The sequence below is a fragment of the Corticium candelabrum genome, chromosome 10 (assembly GCF_963422355.1).
Source record: "Corticium candelabrum chromosome 10, ooCorCand1.1, whole genome shotgun sequence".
Lineage (NCBI taxonomy): Eukaryota > Metazoa > Porifera > Homoscleromorpha > Homosclerophorida > Plakinidae > Corticium > Corticium candelabrum.
This window is the reverse complement of record NC_085094.1, coordinates 1,662,128-1,682,301: the sequence shown is the minus strand read 5'-3', so window position 1 is coordinate 1,682,301 and position 20,174 is coordinate 1,662,128. Positions and strand designations below refer to the sequence as shown.

General features: G+C 43.6%; 2 protein-coding genes across 2 annotated transcripts; both read left to right on the top strand.

Annotated features, from left to right (window-relative positions):
* Positions 1 to 6,966: 6,966 nt before the first annotated feature.
* Positions 6,967 to 10,424, top strand: LOC134186036 (uncharacterized). The gene is made up of 6 exons (XM_062653942.1): positions 6,967 to 7,553; positions 7,646 to 7,774; positions 7,843 to 8,055; positions 8,139 to 8,297; positions 8,367 to 8,465; positions 8,527 to 10,424. Exons 1-6 carry the CDS (start codon positions 7,061 to 7,063, stop codon positions 10,422 to 10,424), a joined length of 2,991 nt encoding a protein of 996 aa, XP_062509926.1. The 5' UTR covers positions 6,967 to 7,060.
* Positions 9,532 to 13,709, top strand: LOC134186150 (interferon-induced very large GTPase 1-like). Its single transcript, XM_062654065.1, has one exon. It carries the CDS (start codon positions 10,462 to 10,464, stop codon positions 13,513 to 13,515), a length of 3,054 nt encoding a protein of 1,017 aa, XP_062510049.1. The 5' UTR covers positions 9,532 to 10,461; the 3' UTR covers positions 13,516 to 13,709.
* Positions 13,710 to 20,174: the final 6,465 nt, after the last annotated feature.

Sequence of the window (20,174 nt, the reverse complement as noted above, 5' to 3'; positions counted from 1 at the left end):
TCAGAGCAAAGAACGTCACCCACATGACTCCTCCTGCAGGCTGCTTGTGCTCGAAGTTTATCAGTACTGTACCTTCATGACCTCATTTTCTGTGTAACCTCCCTGCTAGGCAAGATACTTACCACAACAGACGACAAGCAGTGGTTACCATCATATCACCTCATCTGCGTGAGGTACTGCCACATCGCCATTATAGATATCTGATCCACGTGGGTGATGACGTCATCATACCTGGTGGCCAAATTAATGGCGGATTTTGTATTGGCGCTCGCTGAAAATCTGCCAATCCGCCAAAGTAAATTTCCGCCAATATTTCATTTTATGGTATGATTTTATACTGAGAATCAAGCTCACTAAATGTAATGCAATGCTGATAGTTCTGGTATAAAAGTGTATATACTGAACTATTGCTGTCAGATCTTTGATTATTGGTTGTGCAGTTTGTGGTGGAAAGCCTAACTTAATTGGGCAGTGCCGCACTTGTTAATTAAACTTGTGATTGATCAAACAAGGAATTGGATTTCATCTTGAAAGAATGGAAAGTAGGGCAGCGTGACTAATAATACAGTAGCTAGACTTTTTTGAAATCTGCCATTGGTGAACTTAATTTATTGTAGCTCACAAAATACATAAAATGCTCAATTGCCTGTCTGTCTGCTGTGACTTGATACCTTCTGGAGACTTGACAGTGTTGCATTTGTGACATGGTGCTCAAAAGCAAGCTTGATTACTGCTTACGTGTTACATTATGAGTTTCTAGATTGCTGTTTGATCATTGACTAGAACTGCTCATGCACAATTTTGTTGGCCTAAGTGTTAGAGTTTAGTATCGGGACATGCTTTGATAAATTTCAAACTAAGATGAGTGATAGGTGCAAGATCTAAATATTAATGAATGGGCAACTAGAGAAAAATATGTTGAAACTCAGAGTAGAATATGAAAGATCCTGAATAAATGGCTATTGGGTACTGTAGATGGACATGCAGGCTGTTTGGATGCATTACAATGTCCACTGACAGGAAACCACGTCAGTAAGTGTAACGCAAGGCATTCCTTTAGATTTGCATATCAGCCGCCATTTTGGTGATTGGTAATTGCAGCATATATACCTTTTGGTTGCGATGGCGGATTTTGCTATCTCAGGGCAGATAAAGTTGCTTGTTGACAGATGATGTCGCAAGATTGCAGCAGGTGACCAAAAAGAGAGAAGATATTGGCGAAATGCCTGGAATGAGACGCATCTGTGAATGCAGACGACTAAACCACATTACATCCCTGTTTGCTGTAGACTAACAACAGTTTTTACATTGTGTTATGACGACACCCAGAGATCAATACCAGAGTTGCAATCAAAGTACTCTATTATGATATACTATTGAGGTGATATAGCACTCTTTATTAGGTAAGACTACAAAGTACTGCCATGAGTAGAAATATATTACTTATTTAATTGGCTGTACCATTAAAAGGAAAGTTGGTGTCATTGAACGTGGAGTGAGTCTTTCATCAAACACATTTGTTGGTATACGTGCTGATCAGAACTTGAGTGCAATGCCTGTGCTGGTGGTAACTTCTGCCATTCTGTAGGAATAAGTTGATAGATAATGGGATATATAACTGAAACATCAAGGTCTAAGGATTCGATCGATGGGCGTATATATCTCTAACACTCGCAGCCCATATCGTGAACGCATAGTATACAGACCTTTTCCTGCATTTCTTAGGTGGGCAGCATGGGACATCACCACAGCAGTTTGTTTCAGGTCTTCTTCATACGATTTTCGATGTTGTAAGTTCCTTCCTCTTCTGCCTTTTTTCGGTCACTGTATATTTGGTATTTGCTTTATAGCTGTAGTAGGCGGTTCCCATGGCAGTCTAGCATTCCGCGAAAACATTTAGCTTTATTCTGTAAATGCAGAAAGCTTTGATAGCCAATGTATCACATAATTATGGTTTCATCATTGATGAGCCTTGTGGATCCAGTATCTTCTTAATAATTAAACTAACTACTACATTGAATAGACAGTGTTGCGCACGTGATGACAGCATAGTGTAAGTCCTAGATTTGTTGCACGAGACATGGCAAGTTGTATTCTTGTATAGAACGTCCATTCAATTTTCAATTCAAATTGAAAATTTAAATTTAAATACAGCATTAAACACTGAGTATCGATCTGGTAGTACAGTTTAATTATCACTTTTGTGTACTCATTGTGTTGAGCAATTTGTGCTAAAATAGCTAATCAGCTTAGTGCTTAGCGCAAGTGCAGGTGCACTGTGCTAGTCGTACACCTGTGCCACAACCCTCATGTAGATGTCCCGTCCCATACAAATTTTAATGTTATATTCAATTTTATTTTTTAATTTAAATTGATAATTGAATGGACGCTCAATGCACCATAGCTTGGACAGATTTTTTGGCCCGACTATTTGTCTTCGATGTATAACGTTTTAGAAGAGGAAGCTGAACTTGTTGACTCAGTACTTGATGTGGTGAGGAAAGAAGCAGAAGGATGTGACTGTCTTCAAGGTTTCCAGTTCACTCATTCATTTTATTCATGTCAAAAGCACTTCCCATCACAGCAAAATCTAACTACAATACAGAGTTCCAGGCTGTAGTAGCCTGTCAGACAGTTCTAATGACATTCAAATCCAAAAAACCGAGAAGTTGGCATGTTAGCTGGCTTAGTTGTCCCGACAATGCTGATAATTTTGTCACTAATTATGTCAGAGTTCTCCTTCTGCAGACATATCGCCATCTGCATTGCTCAGGTTCTCTTGAATTGGTTACAGACCATGTTAAGCACAGGTGCTGTCAACAATGATACTTCCTTTACATCTCCTCAGCTTGTTCTCCCCATCTTCCAAAAACCTTTATGGCTATAGGCCGGAACATGTGTCCAGAGTTGTTCGCCTTCAATGACTATTTGTCATCCTTCTCTTTCTCTTTTACAAATCCAGCTTTCTTGCTGCTGCCTGTTAGATTTGTCTTGGACCAGGGATGGGTAATTGTAGTGTCCAGTAGCAACTTTTTGCCGTCACGGTAGTTGTATACTGCTATGTCAGGGTGTTGCTTCCCCTCAAACTGAGATGCAAGTTCTTTCCTGCAGCGATAATCAACAGATCGTAGCTTATCATAAGACCTATCCAGAAAGTGATTGTGACGTCTTATGGGTCCACCCACAAATTTGCACGTCAAAAGAAGGTAACCCTTGTCATCAACAACTTTCTTACAGTGACGCATTTTTGATATTACTCAGCTGGGGAAGGGACACTCAAGACGTATGAATGCTGCAATACAAAATTAGGCATCGGAAAGGGTAATTTTTTTGCAAACATAGAATAGCTTCAAGCTTCTTCCCAGCCATAGGGCCACCACTACTAATGAGCCTTGCATGATCTTCTTCTTTAGTGGAACATGATATTAGGTATTTCTGGAATAGCTTGTCTCTCTTGACAGTTTGTAGCCTGGACTGTAAATGGTTTGAATTCTCAGTAAGATCTTTCAACGATGGTAATATCTTTACCATGCTATATGTGTGAAGATCGTCCAATCTATTCTTTAGATCATGTGTGATGGACATGTTGCCAATCTCAAAGTCATTCCTGAGAGCCTTACAGATGTTGTCCAGCCTTTCTTCTCTAGCCGGTAAATTGCTCAGTGTGTTTGCCCAAGCACCAACGATCAATGCACTGATGGTCTGGCCTCTCTAACCAATGACAAACCAAAGTCACCATGTTTAATGGCTAAAGTCACCTGTTGGTATTGTCTATTTGTTAATGTCGACCAATAATGCTTTCAAAGGTGTTTCTGTAACAAATTGCCATAGACGATGCCAATTTTGGAGACACAAAACGTAATAAGTGTGTTACCATTGGCACAGCACATAATCGTAGAAGTAAATTAGCTCATTGAGTGTCTTGAATCAAAGGCAATGTGGGCAGCAAAGTTTGAGCTTGTTCAACTGACTTTGCACAAAAGTCTTTAACAAAAGATTCGTTGCCGAGTGGTATGCCCAACAAGTTAACACCTTCTGGTCTCACAGGCACCAGTTCTAATCACAGGGACCAGGCAAGTTCTAACCTTAACTTCCTTGTGGACAATATACTTCACATTTCTCGTCCCTCAACAGTTCACGTGCATGGTCTTCCTGCATTGGTACACTGGAGAGGGAATGGATGAGATGGAGTTTACTGAAGTATGACTACCAAAGGTTTTAGGTATGAATTCGAATGTGATGTGATTGTAATATGTATGGTGTTATTTTGTTCAGGCTGAATCAAACATGAATGATCTTGTGTCTGAATACCAGCAATACCAAGATGCTACTACTGATCAGGAGGGTGACTTTGAAGAAGGTAAAGAAGATGCAGAAGCCTTTATGTACAAAATCAGCACCGAAACATTGTGAGCGTTCGACTCACTGTCTAGACAATTACTGTCTGGAGAGCTTACGTGTAAACCATCTTCGCTCAGAAGTCTTAGTAAGGTTGGTCCGTCTTGGCGTGAGGGGTAGTTCTGTTACCTAAAATAGTTTCTTATGTCAGCTTTTATTATCATTTTAAAAATCTATTGTAGCAGTTTGAGGCAGCTTGAACGTCAAGTCATAAGCCTATCCTGTTAATTCTAGAGCGGTTTCCAATGCAACGTTTTTAGCTACGTTGAAGATTGAAGGTATTTTCGTCTACTAATTAAATTACATTGATATGTAAAGGTCACATGTGCCACCGAGTGCCATTTATTTGAGTAGCTCGTCGCAACGTAAGTCCAGTCTGCTTTGTCAGTGAGTATAGTTTGCGAGTGAACCGCGTACGTATTAGTCTCGCTTACGACGCCTCTTACGTGTGAGCGCCCTAAAGCCTAGATTAGTAATTGGATTGTCGGCTGGCGGAACGCTATAGCTATCTATCTAGATTTCATGTTTGAAGAAAAGCATTTATTAACTACTTCGGCCTCTACATAACTAATCATTGTTTGGTTTTCTGTCTAGGTTGGTGGGCTAGCTGCTTTCTATGGTATTTCTCTACGAATTCACGTCGTTGGCATCAGTGGATCTTGCAGCTGTTTCTATTCAAGTTCTCTGCAAAACTTGACGTGCAATTCTGAGCAATCTAGCGCTTCTTGAATTCTCCAGAAGGTAGAAAGTTGTTTTCGTGAACCATCAGTTTTCCGGTTCAACTTTCTCTTTTTGCAGCCGCCAACAAACCTTTTCGCATCGGTTTTTTGCTTGCTTGCTGTAGCGGAGAGTGACCACGTGTAATTACGAAATGGCTGCAGCTGCTAGTGATGAAGGCAAGCCGAATAGCGATACTGAGGAAGTGAGTAGGCGTACATCTGTATAGCCGACTGCATAAACGGGTACATCACAGACTTACATTACGCGACATACAGTAGAGTAACCGTGCTTCTAAACCGACGTCTTTTTGTGGCGCATGTACTGTCGTATAATTTGTATACACGGTTAGTAATATTATTGTCACTGCAGACATTGGTATGCAGGGCGTGTTGCTTGCATGGTGCTTACCTGTGCTTACCTGGAAACACATTTGTCGTGATGTGCATTGTAACGTCTAGGAATACGTAAGCGTGGTAATGAATGGAACGTAGAAAGAGAAACTAGACTAGGTAGGTAGGAGGGCTAGAGTGGAATGTGTGATGGAGACGGAGGGACTGCACCATGAGTCAGCAAAGAGAACAAGTTGCTCAATTTATTTCTTGCTTTCACCGACAACATAACCTCGATTTCGAGTTACAGAGGCGAACTTGTCGTAGACAGACTAGGGCAGGGCACGTCTGGTTCTTACGCTGCCTTTCTGTATTCGCTTTTATCTGTCAGTTTACTAGTTTGTTGTGTGTGTGTGTGTGTGTGTGTGTGTGTGTGTGTGTGTGTGTGTGTGTGTGTGTGTGTGTGTGTGTGTGTGTGTGTGTGTGGTGCAATAGCTCAATTGGTTAGAGAGTGCATTTGGAGAATGAAAACATCCGGGACCTTGCAGGGTTGCAGGTTCAGCAAGAAACTTACACACAATTGCTTCTCTCGACTCAGGAGTATAAATGAGTACTCGGTCATTGACTGGGGTGGACATGACCGCTGGCTTGGCTCTAACATCATGCAGCAGACGGGTACGTGTGGGTCTTGGTGTCCAGTCCCAAAGCTGCGCCATAGTCAGTGCCCCTGGATGACTCTGGCCAAGCTTCAGGTGGATTGTAGCGCTGGCCGTAAGCCTCTACGTAGCGCATGGAGGCCCTGTCTCTAGAGGCAGGGGAGCTATCTCCGCAACTAACCTTAAGGTTGACGTCATTTACGAATGACGTGGAGGGCTTGACATTTGTCCATTTTTTGTTGTTGTTGTGTGTGTGTGTGTGTGTGTGTGTGTGTGTGTGTGTGTGTGTGTGTGTGGTGCTATGGCTCAGTTGGTGAGATAGTCATCTGCTAAGTGAGTCAGTGAGTGAGTACATCCGGGACCCATCAGGGTTGCAAGTTCAAGTCTCCGTGATGGCGATCTATGGCATAATTTCCCTACGTAAGAAACTCACACACAATTGTCTCTCTTGACTCAGGAGTATAAATGAGTACCTTGTCTTTGACTGGAGACTTAGGCCATTTGCTGTGACATCAGCCACTAGGGTCCAGGTGAGACTTCGGGTACTCACACCACACGCGGTTGGCTTCACAAGCAGGTGCTCTCGCTAGTACCTGGCCTGGCTGCAGGAGATTGCTAGCGCAGGCCCAGAGTTCTCCTGAGTAGTGCACAGGAGCCGAGCTGTTAGCTGCGGCGTCAATAGTAATCCGCAGCTCCTAACTTTTAGGTATTTTAGGTGGGGGTGGGCGTGCGCGTGCGAGTTTGATTCTGCTGCTGTTTCATCAATTACATAATGATAGGAACGGATAAATTTTATCTTACTTTGCAGTGACTGTATGTTGACGCTTACTTGCTTTCTTACAGGAATGTTCTGAGTCTGTTACGCACGTCTCATTTATTCTATCAAGGTTTTCATCCGAGAAAGCTAGTGTGTTGCAACAACTACAATCTTGTCTTCAGCCTGCTATTAATGCCTTAATGTCTGACCAAGTTCTTGGTGAAGAAGCTGTGGCAGATGTTATTACCATCTTAGAACAACTGGATGCTCCTGACACAGCATCAGAAGCTCTTTACGACATTGTCATGGAGAAGTCCGACAGCGACCCTAACATCGTAGTGAGATTTTTAGAGTCTGTTGGCAAAGTAAACTTGACTATTTGCAATCTTGTTCGTTCGTCTGCACGTTTAACTTGGCAACAACTGAGACAAAAACGAGAGGAAGTGGTCCAAACGTTAGACACGAGTGCTGTTCTTGCTGCATGTGCTGAAAAGGGTATCATCACACAACAGCAGCACCAGGGTTTACTAAGGATCAAGAAGATGGGAAAGCCTTCTGATTTTATCAATGACAGATTTCTGCATGTATTGGAAAAGTTGTCTAACGATGAACAACAAGCGTCACAGTTAGAAGAATTTGAGAAGATTCTTATGGACAAGCAGCCAAACGTCCTGAAGACATTGCTAGAAGCAGGTAAGTATACACAGTATACGCTAGACTTTGTGGAGGCCGTATTATAGATTTACAGTACTATACTATTCTTTTTTGTGTGTGTTTTTTTCTAGATCAAGATCTTAGCACGAATGATAGTAGCAGTGAGCCGATTGGCTCTGGTAGCGACTTGGCGTCTCAAACAACAGCAAGTTGCGTTATAGAGGAATCTGCTGCAATTTCAACTGCAAACAGTACAAAAGGTAGAAGATGGAAATTTCCTGCTTACATGCACACAACAACACATTGTGATCTAATTACTTGTGTTTAGAAGCGTCGTCTTCAGTTTGCAATGATGAGACGATACCCTCAGAACGTAGTGTGCAGCTTCAGCTTAGCAATGTAGTCGAAAATGAGAAATATTCTGAAAGACGTTTTACGTTTGAAGGTGGGCGCCAGCACTTTCTGCCACTAGACCAACTAGGACGACCGCGAGCTCCACCAGCTACAGCGCCGTGGCTATGGAATTCACAGCAACTCTTAGGTAAATGTATATAGAAGTCACTAGCGAGAAGTTTTTTGCACCTGTTTTGTAAAATTTTAAACCATATTGTTTGCATTATACAGGCTTTGAAGCAGGTCACACTCACTCGGTCCATAGTCCGTTACCTGCTGTTTCCGTTTGCTCACATCCGGGTAACAATTGGCATAATAATTTTTATCGGCCGATTCTTCCTGTGTCGGCTGCGAGTACGACGTTCAGTTCGCCGCCAGACTCTTGTGCAGGTAACTATAACGCATATATGATAACTCTTAATTTAGTTTGATTTATGCAGTCTATCTTTTGTATTGAAGTTGCTATGACTTCGTCGAGAAAACGACCTAGAACTTCAGAATCAATGGCACTTGCTTTGTCTTCTGCAAGTTCTCTTGTTCAATCCTTTTCAGGTTACGGTAAGAAAGTTATTAAGTTATTTTACCCGAATTCCTACGATATGTTTGTATATGCATACAGATTCCTATACTACGGAAACTTGTCAGGCACTTGGTCAGTTTGATAATACTGACAATTCCTCTTTGGTAAATGTGAAGCGACAATTTTACAAAATGTTGATTGGCAACGGTCGTCCCGATTGTGATAAAGACGACAGCTTTTTCACAGTTGAGCTAGAAGAGCTCACTCCAGACAAGGTAATAGGTCTATACCGCAGATGTGGCGGTAAGGGTTTTGCTGCCCATCTCAAGCCATATTTAGTGGACTTGCTGAAGCGACGAGAAAACTTTCAATCAATTGTGGATACGTTTATTTCCTCGATAAACTATGAAGCAAGGGAAACGAAAGCAGGGGAAACTGCCGTGCTGTCTCCTCTACTCTTGGAGCTAACACCTAAAGATGTTTTTGTTGCTTTGTTAGAGGTAATGCCCGAAGCAGCTCACAGTCGCCTCGTGTCTCTCTATTCAAGTTTATACTGTGCTCTTCCGGTCGCTTACGTTCTTCAACTTCCGAGAGGCGACGTCCGACCAGTCACAAACTTTCAATCTCTTCAAGATGTTCTCGCAGTCCCAAGTTATCCACTCGTCGTATCATGTGGTACAGCAAGCGCAGTACGTAAAGGAAAATCGACATTGACGGGGAAGTTGGTAGGACAACTAGAGACTACGTCGTTGAGCTTTGATTCTTTCGATGTGTGTCCTGCCAAAGCTGATGTCGGCTTATCTCATTCCCCTTCTATTGATCTTGTACTTGAGGTCAAATCTAACGTTCCTTGCGGTCTCAATTTTGCCGATGTTCACGGGTTTACGAAGGAGGAAACGTTTCGATATGCTTTGTCCACTCTTTGCTCGGTCGCAGCACTAGTACTTGTTCACGTGACTGCTAATGATTTTGGTCCTGGCGGTTCTCTTGGTGACAGCTTACGATCGTTCTTACTAAACAGTTGTAATCTTCATTCCACAAACGCAGAGATTGTCGTTTTTGTTCGTGATGTCTCTCTCAGTTCTGAAATGTCCGATACTCTTCCACCATTGTCATCAATTAGTCAATCGTTAAGAGAGATCCTTCCCAATAGAGTAGCAAAAGTTATGCTCGTCGAAGACCTTGCCAAATGTCGTACAGAAGGGCAGCGGCAAATTACTGTCGTACGTATTAGAGATCAAATAGCACCAATATTTCGCAAACTCAAACAACTATTGCCATGCTCGCAAGTTATTCAAAGGCGTTTTGTGTCCTGTTACACAGGACAAGGTGTGGCCTTAGTTCCTTACGCAAGGGAATTTAGTAGGCAATTCGACGGATTTTCTTCCTTAGGAAGAGAAACGTTTGTAGCTCTTGAAGCAAGTAATCCGGAGAAAGGCAAGCTTGCTAACCGTCTCTTTCCTCTAACAGCAATTTACGCAGCTATGGCTAAAAATCGTCACCAGGAGAAAGAACTTCAGGAAATCGGACATAAAGGGAATAGAGGTGAGCTTCACGTAGAATTAGCAAATTTAGGACAAGAGATGAGAGAGTTGGAGACTCGACGGCAAACGATTTCCGAGATTTCTTATCCAGTCAAACTATTCATTAGTCTTGTGTCAGAGGAAAAGCACCATCAGTTGGCTGAATTCCAACATTACTTGGAGTTGTGGAAAGCGGAATATTTCAATCCTCATTTTAGAGAGAGACGGAATCTAATGGAACAGCTAGAATCAAGTAGAAACGCAGATCAAACGGAAAGTGAACAGCAGAGTCAACACAGAATAGATGATATCAAACGTCAGCTGGAGGAAGTTTCATTTTGCATAGATCAGTTAGATATATCGATAGACTCCTTTTGGAGTGAGTTGATGGAACTTTGTGCTTTGTTAGAAGATGATGCAATAGTGAATGATCATTTGAGCAAACTTTGTCTAGATCCCCGGGTAATTAATTAAGCAAGTTTACACACAATGTGTATGGGAAGGTTATCCTATGCAATTACTTCGAGGAAATCCGTTACAGATGACTGCAAGCAAGTTTATACAAGACATAATGAAACAGCTAGGAGTTGAGTTGAAGAACAGAAGTGACTTGCTTGTTGTATCAGTTATAGGCGCGCAGAGTTCTGCTAAGTCTACATTGCTCAATTACTTGTTTGGATGTGGGTTTGCCACGAGGGTGGGAAGATGCACGAAAGGTCTGTATGCTTCATTCGTACGCATATCGGACGGAAGATATCTTTTAGTTCTCGATTCGGAAGGTCTTTTGTCGTTAGAAGGAAGTGGTCACGTATTTGACGGTCAAATTACGGTGATGGCTATGGCTTGTTCAGATGCTGTTATAGTGAACCATAAGGGAGAGATTTCTTCTCAAATGAAAGAATTGTTAGAAGTTTGTTTATACGCAATGGATTATCTGCAAGTGGCCGATATTCGAACGGAAATGATGTTCGTATTGCGAGACCAGAGAGATCGTAACACCAAAGTACAAAGCGATTCGCTAACACTGATGAGGAAGATGCTGAGAGAAGCAATGGGAAGTGGACAGAAAAATCTTGATGATCTCGTGTCTTTGAAGCATGACGCTATATTTCTTCTTCCAAGTGCATTTTCTGAAGTAAAACGGGAAGAACGAACTGTAGAATCACCGTCTGCTGTTTTTTCTGAAGAGGCGTTTGCCCTACGCCAAAGGATACTGCAGTCAACGCTCGGCGATCGTTCAACGTTAGACTCGCCTGACGACAGTGAGGTTCTCATAAACTGGTATAGACACGCTTGTATAGTGTGGGATACACTCACTAAGTACGGTTACACATTATTGCATTACAAAGCTCTTCATGAATTGCGTCTTCACAAAGAGATAAATGAAATCGTGACGTCTCTTGTCAAACAAGCTGAAAACAAGTTCAATGAGCAAGCGAGAGCTGTTGTGAAGAAACACACAGAACGTTTGCAGACGGTCAAAGACGAGACATCAGTTCTAATGTATGACAAAGAGTGTCAGTCTGAGCTAACTAGTTTGAAAAGAGCAACGCACGAAGAATTAGTTCATTACTTTGAGCAACGCACTCAAGCCAAGAAGTACAACGAAGACCTAAAGAAAGAATTTCGTTGCAAATTAGCAACTCCACTGTCTTCTGCTTATGACTTTCACACCTACTCATGGTTGAGACAACTGCATTTGGCTAAACACAGACTTAACACTGAGGCTTTTGATCGAAGCTTCTACGTACAACTGGATAGAGAGTTGACGCGTACTGGATATCAATCGTCATTGTCCGTGTCTGACGCAGCAAAGATCTTTGATAACCTGTGGAAGCAGTATGAATCAAAGTATAGAAAACGTTTACTAGAAACAAGAAAGACAGACGTAGACGTTGAGGCAGAAGTTTTGAAGATATTTCGCCACGTTTGGGAAAGACATCAACATAACAAGATACTGGCCATCGTCTCTTCTGCCTTTCGTTTAACTACATTGTCAAAATCAACAGACTTTGTTAACAGCAGTGACAATATATGGGTTAAAAAGTATCTCAAAACAAAATCTACTGTGATCCAGAAAGCATGGGACATGTTTTTACCGACGTCAGACAAAAATTTAATTGGTTCAAACTCCGTCGTAGTTCACGAAATGAAGACGAGAGTGCAAAATTTGCAAGACAGGTTCGTGAAGAAGATCGTATCGCAAGACGGCAAATGTAACACAGATATTGTCACAGATATTGTTCTTTTAGCCTGTAATGAGGTTAAACAGGTGGAATCCGTGTTGTTTACATATCATGAGAGACTGAAGCTACAGCGAGCTCCATTTACTAACGATCTTATTGTTCATTTGCAGCAAGTAGCATATCAGGTAGTTTGCTCTGCTGAGGAAAAGCGCATTTTAGAACAGGAAGACGAACTTGAACGAATGAGAGAGAAAAAGAGAGAAACCTTTATTGCCACAGCAAGTAACGAAGCTGACGATCTGGAACGCGCTGCAAGGTTTGCCGACGAGTATAATGAACAGTTAAAGGTATGGGTAAAGAGCAAAGTGCACGAATTCGCGTCCGAGGTTCGTGACCAAGTTCTTCAGCAAATGCAGGATCCAGAGAAGGCAGCAGAACGTGCTTACCATAGCTCATTTAAAAGAGGCAACTATGATGAGGTGTTGGAATATTGCATCGATGTAAACGCATATCTGAAAAAATTATTTATTCAGATGTTTGCAAATCGCAAGCAGATAGCAATACATACCAATGAGCATAAACTAACAGAGAGCGTTTCAGAAATGTACAAGATGGTAGAGGACACTGCAGTAAGGTGGCAACAAAGCTGTCAAACTACTGCAGGTCATCTTAATGACTTTAAAGATTATCTGGAAACCCGTGCCGAAGACTTAAGTGAGACGGCTAGTGTTCGAAACTTGCTGATGGCTGCATTGGTCAGATTTCCGCAAATGACCAATTTTCCTATTGCACGAGTTGAGGTATTCTGTACACGGTGTAAGTCCAGTATGCGTAAGCTGCTAACCAAAGTACTTGAGAATTTGCAAGAAATAGTAGCTAACAGCATGAGTGACGAGTGTGAACAAGTTTGGACAAAAATAAAAGGATGTCGAGCAAAGTGCCCACTTTGTGGTTCAAAATGCTCACTCGTGAACGATCACAGTGATCATAATTGTGCTCGTCATATTTTTCCTGCTTTTCATGGCACCCGTGTGCGTAATTGGAAGCATCCAGTGTTCGACATGTGTCTTAGCACCGACGCTGCAGACATGATGTGGGGTAGAGGTGACGATCCGATGCTTCCAAGCCTGTCAGAGTTTCTTGACTATTACGATGACTGTCGCCCATGGAAGAAGTCAATTGTTCCTGACCCAACTTTAGTCCACGAGCCAGAAGAACAGATTCAAGCATGGGCTGTTTGTAGAAAACCTCTTGTGAAATATTGGCATTTTGTGGACAAAACTCCTGAGGATTGGTTGAATTACGAGAGCAACAAACCGTTGAAAAAAGACGAATGTGATAAGGCAAAAGCTAGACTGGAAGAGTACCAAGACATCTAGATGACAGCGTTTTAGGGACATTTGGCAGTAAATGGTAATTGCGTGGTATGCAGTACATGCTTTATGTAGCAGCTAGTTAGATGTGATACGTTTGCTTTTTGCTGCATTCGTTTTGCTTTGTCTTGATGTTAGGAAGCAATTGATGTGTGAATGTAGTTGGTGTTGCTATGGTATTACTTAGTAAACTAAGAGGATTGACCTTACACTGACGTACTACTGTAGCTACAGAGAGGCAAGGTTTCCACATTAGGGCGTGGTCTGCGTAAGTTTTATAGCTTCTACACTTTATAGTTAGAAAAATTAGCTAATTAGGGGGACGTTCACACTAACGCATGCGCATTTTATCGCTAAATTAATTAATTCAAACACTCAGTAACCGCAAGCCTTGGGCGCTCTACTTTATTTTAATTCGCACTGAAGGGAAAGCTGACTGAATTCTTTCTATAGATACTATAGAGCCTGAATTGGAGAGATCTAGACGTTGCAGTAGATGGTTCTTGAAATTTATCTGTCTAAAATCGAAACAGGTTGTTACACTAAAATTCGCCAAGCACTTTGAGCCAGGTCAACATTTTGCTCTCTAAATGTACGTGACCTAGAAAACACACTTTCATCTCGTGTGTGTGTGTGTGTGTGTGTGTGTGTGTGTGTGTGTGTGTGTCCGCGCGCGCGCGTGTTTGTGGTGTGTGAGTGTGTGTGAGTGTGCGTGCGTGTGCGTGTGTGTGTGTGTGCGTGTGTGTCTGTGTCTGTGTTTGTGTCTGTCTGTGTCTACCTCAGTACCTGTGTGATCTAGTCTCGCGTAACCAGACCCTTTCTTGCGGCATAGTACTTTCGGAAGTACTACATAATCAATATACGTGTAGTACTACCCCCTAGGGGCGGTGGCAATCTATCGCATGCACGCAAAAGCGGACCTGATGGACGGACGGAAGGACGCACGCCGGTGATCCGACTGCAGCGGACGCACTTGCAATCTATCAGTTGTGCGAATTAGAGGATGGCTGGCGAGCGCACGTCACATCTGCATACTAATTGGCAAACAAACTCCGCCGCATCTGCCGCCAAAGTCTCGTTTCTGGCCGTCGGAGGGAGTATAGGCAAAATCCGACTCGACCGTTCGTTGTAACGGTAGAAGTATTGTTAGACATGTTCGCGCTCAAAGTCCAACTCAACACAGACTCCCCGTATAACCTCGTCTACCCTTACACTACTCCCTTCTTAAACGAGAGCGAGTCCAGGCGTCTCGCATTGGTACCACTAGACTAATAAGTACAACGCAACGTTATAACTCAACCCAATCTGTCCATAATAATTAACTACGTTAAGTCATATTAGTGTCTATGATATAATCATACGGTTGCAGTGAGCGATGTTTTCCTTTCTGCCGCATAGCTTACGAATGACATAAGTTACCTCTAAGCAACGCTTTACAATAACGTATGGTCCAGTCCCATACGGCGTTAGTGTACGGTCTTGCCGCAAAGGACACGTGGCTGGTAGAGCCATACGTGGTCGCCAAGGCTGTATGGCTTGTGGTGTGTGTTCTGGTTGTACCGCGCTTGCTGATTAAAGGTGGCGATATTAAGATGGTCTTCGACGCGGTCATATAATTCTTGTGTGCACTGTAATGTATCAGTCGGTTGGGATGTGAAGAGAAACCGTTGCGTTTTTGTGATTGCTGTACATCTGCTTTCGGTGTTGATTGGAGACAGTCCGCCAAGGAATCGGTGATTGTGCGGGCTCCCTGTTTAGAAATGACGCAGAGTTGTATGCCAACTGCACGTCCGATAGTCGATCTGGCCAGTCGGTTTGAGAGGGGTGAACGACCTTTGCCAGAGCTGTTCCTATAGAACGGTTCGGCCGCTCAACGGAGCCATTAGCTTGCGGGTGGTAGGCTGAAGAGACAGAGTGCCGGATCCCATACTTATCACACAAGTCGTTAAACGTTGTACTCGGAGTGGATGGTGCGAGGGATGACGTAGCGCCCGATCCACTTCTCAATTTGGTGGTAACGGTGTGGGCCGACGTGGTTGCAATGGGTGTCATTTCCGCACACTTGCTGAAAGCACCTTGGAAGACTAGAATGTAGCGGTATCCGTCTGGGGACAGTGGCAATGGTCCTTTAATATCTGGCTCCACGATATCGAACGGACGAGAAGGGCGAGGGCGTTGACAAAACGGAGCTATAGCTGAAGCAGTTGGATGGTTGCGTTCTCCACAACGGTGGCACGACTGAGTATATGCAGCAACATCCTGGCTAACTGTAGGCCACCAGAAACGTGCGAGTAGCCTGTCGAGGGTTTTGTTAGCTCCCTGGTGTCCTGCTGTAGGGTCATCGTGCGCCACTTGTAAGACTCGTGGTACAAGCGCGAGTGGCACGACCAACTGTCTCGAGTCGTGCGGCTTGCGCCAAACGATGTTTTCTGCAAGGCAAAGATCATGTCGCAGAAAACTCTTCACATTAATGGATGCGTCGGCTGACGGAGGACGACAAGACTTGATAAGTCTGATGACTACCGCGATGTCATGCAGGGTTGGCTGCTTGGGCAGTCCGAATGTCGTCTTCCAAAAATTGCGACGATTCACTTGTAGTGACGTTGGTAACTGTGTCAATGGGTTCTTTTTTAAAACTCAAACGGCTCAAAGCATCTGCGACGCAATACTGGGTACCTTCAACCTACTGAATGCTGAAAGCCATGGGGCGCGTCTACCTCAAGGGTCTCGGGTGACGGGAAAATATTGCAGTGGTTTGTGGTCAGCACGTAGCACAAACCGCCTGGCGAGAAGGTAGTGGCGAAAGTGTCGAATAGCTGATACAATAGCGAGCAATTCGCGGTCGTATGTCGAGTAAGTCCGTTCAATTTTAGTCATAGCTTTGCTAAAAAAGCGACATGATGTTTCTTCGTGTGTCTTCTGAGCGAGTTTCGCGCCCAGACCAACGGTAGAGGCATCCGTTTTCAGAATGAGAGGCATGACCGGACGAATATGACTTAGCAAGGGTGACTTCATCAATTGTAGTTTTAATGTTTCGAACGCTGCTTGGCACTCGAGCGTCCAATTGAATGGTACTCCAGCCTGTTAGTTTTGTGAGAGCGGCAGCTGTTGTGGCGTAGTTCCTAATAATCTTTCTGTACCATTCAGTAGCCCCAAGAAAAGTTTTGACTTTGGTAGGTGTGGATGGAACGGGCAACCTGCTGATGGTGTCGAGTTTAGTGCTGGATGGTTGTATCCCCTCGGCGCTAAGTTTGTGTCCACAGAAGATGACTTCCGTCATAGCGAAACTGCATTTACTTGCTTTGATGCGGAGACTGTGGGCCAAATCAGACTCCAAAAGGTCGCTGGCGCTTCTTTCAACCCGAACGGCATTTGGATGAAGTACGGAAAGCGCTGTCTCTTGGTCGGCCTCAGCGACTGGTACCTGGTGATAGCCTTGTGCAAGATCAATTGTGCTAAAGTATCGCGTGCCGGCATGTTTTCGATAACGTCCAATATGTTGTCCATGGGAAACGCATCGCCTTTGGTACGGAAGTTTACTAGTCAATGCAGAGGCACATAGTCCCGTCCTTCTGCTTCACAGGACAAATTGGAACTGCGTATGAGGACGTTGACGATCTAATAACACCGTTATTTTGTAGCGTTTGAACTTCCTTTTCGATCTCATGTCTCCACCCGCTAGAGATGCGCCAGTACCTAGAAGCCACTGGTGTGTCATCTGTCAGCTTGAGTGTGTGTTCAAGGGTAGACGTTCGTTATTCGTTTCTATCGTAAGCAAACATGGTCTGATACTTGTAAAGCAAATGTTGTCGTTTTGATTGTTTATCTGTGATATGATTTCCGGGCGTGATCTTGACAACGTCTGGCAGTCCTGTGCTTGTGCTTGTCGATGTGGTTGCCTCTGTAAATTCTGCTAAGCTCTGGTTCTTGTGCATGCGTACTGTCTCTCCTGACAAGTTAAAAACCTTGAATGGGACGTGTTGTGATGATCCCCCAATGGCAAGCGTACAGCATCCTACAAGGCCGTAGGAAGCCGGCAACCGCTCTGTTACTTCCACTACACCTGTGTATGTCTCGCCTGGACGTAGACCTGGGCAGTGAACCTTGCTCCAAACAGTGTATTCTTGGCCAGGAGCAATGTACTCATCAGTAGTAGCATACACATTCCCAAAACCTGACCAGTTGGATCTGCGAGCGTGATCGTTCAGGAGGGCGAAGCCATTCACATTCGGGTATGGCATGACCGTCAATGAACAACTGTCGCGTTCTCGTGTCAATTTGTAAGTCCAGATGAGATAACGTATCATTGAGTCCTAGAATGCCCTCCGTGATACCCGGCACAATGTAGAATTGCGCTGAAATATCTCGTGGTCCAAGACGTATCCTACAAGTAACCGTGCCTTCGCAGCGGATGCTAGACCCATCAACCATGACCGGTTGTCGGGACAATTGCCAGTTAATCTTGCCTTTAATATTGGAGGCGAACGAAGCGGGAATAAGACTAATTTCTACCCGATGTCAATGAGAAAAGGGTAATGATCCGGCCCACCAAGTTGTACATCAACACGAAGAAGCCCGTGATTTTCAACTGCTAGTGCCATAACACGGCCTTTTCCGAAGAGAGGCCTGGATGGTTGGTTAGCTATACAGTCACGTGCGTAGTGCCCCGGTTTCAAACAGCGGTAGCAATAGTCGCGATGTTGACAGAACTTTTTCGTTTGGTCGTCTTCACCGCAGATGGAGCATTCGTGGGAAATGCGTAATCGCATTTTTGGGCCGCTATTTCAATAGGTAGGATACCTGCCTCTTGACGGAGCTGTCTTGTGTCGTACTACTTGCATGTGGTTGGTTTCCGTCTCGCTGGTGCCGTTGTCGTGATCAGTCATCAATTGATATACTCGCTCTACAATCTGATCTACTAATGACGGACTAGCGTGAGATGCATCCGTGTCTGTAACTGTTGCCTGGGCAACGCATGCAGTCTGCGGTGTCGTGCTTCCCACCCCAGCCAGTTGTAATCGTACGACTTCTGCGGCTAGGTCTTGAACATTCTTGGTTGTAGTTTGCGGGTGTCATCGTAGGGTCACGCGTAGCTCCGGTGGTAGTCCTCTCAAAATCAATCCCTCGCTATGGTATCGAGCGCATCCGCGCCAATTCCTGGATATGCCACTTTAGCAAGCCGGCAAACATCATGTGCAAATGAAGCTGGAGACTCACCTGCGCGACAAGATCCTTCTGTAAGCTCGTGGATAGTGGTATCTCGATCGCTCTCTGCTCGGACAAACTCCTGCTTGCGCTCTTCTGCAACTACTGATGGGCCTTTTTGGTTTCTTTGCTCATGCGCGTATAACACTCGAAAGCTGGTCCATCTAGGCGTTATGCCATAGCCAGAGCTTTCTTTTCCCAGCTGTAATCTTTCAGGACGGCCCACACGTCTACTTCTTTAGCCACACCACTAAGTATGCTTTTTCTGTGTAGGTACGAGGCGTGTTGACTTCGATCTCACTCCTGTCACCAGTTGTAACGGTAGAAGTACTGTTAGACATGTTCGCGCTCAAAGCCCAAATCAACACAGACTCCCCGTTTAACCTCGCATACCTTTAAATCGTCTCCAACGACCGAAATCGACCGGGCCGCCTCGTTCACGACGATTCGAGAGCGGCGTCGTGTCAAGACATACATCCATCCAGACAGACGGAAGTGTTGGTTGGCGTATTAATAAAATATATTATTAATACATATATATATTATTAATATAAATATATTATATATATTATAGTAATGGATGACGCGGCGAGAAAGTGTCTGGCTACGCGAGACTAATGTTATCACACAACATGTCCGAGGCAGAGAACAACAGGGAACGATGTGTTACACCCAGCTTGCCAATTAATAGATACCGTCTCTCCCCGCTTAATTAACTTGCATCGTTTAAGAAGATTACAACCTCTCCAAAAACTTAATTATTTGCGAATATTGGAAATGTCCATCAATTAACATCTCTCAAACAAACTGGGAAGTCGTAGCTTCTGAGCGTTCTACTTGAAAAGAAATATCATGTCAGGTTTAATTCAAGTTACCTATTGTTAGTTATTGATATTAATTTGTCTGTTGTGGAATTTACAGATCTTACCTACGAGACTTTTCAGTCTGACTGATAGAAGCATTGCTTTGTGCTTGAACTTTAACGAAAACTCTTTTTAACCTAAACACTTCTCCCGAAAGAGATTCAGTGATCCTTTCTTATACATATAGTTGTCGACTACATATCTAACATTGCTGATGAAATAAAGCCATTTGCTGCAACCAAACGTTAAGTTTAGAAGTACTCCTGTGTGAAATAGTTTTATTGCGTACGGGTAATTGGGAAATAGCAATGACGTCATTTACACTTTTTACTGGTGTACGCACAGGCTTACCCCGAAGTGTCAAATAGTAGCAAGAGCATGCAGATGCATGGATAAATAATCATAATACATTGCAAGGTTAGTTGACTTAATTAATTAACATTTGAGAGCAGGGCGCTCCACCGTCTTTGAATGTCTAGGTTTACGTATAATTAATTAATGTAAGTTTAGATAAGATGACTGATTGACATGTTAGTTGCCAGACACGATGTCCCAAACGCTGGCTTATTGCACGTTAGACCACTGCTGCTCTTGTTG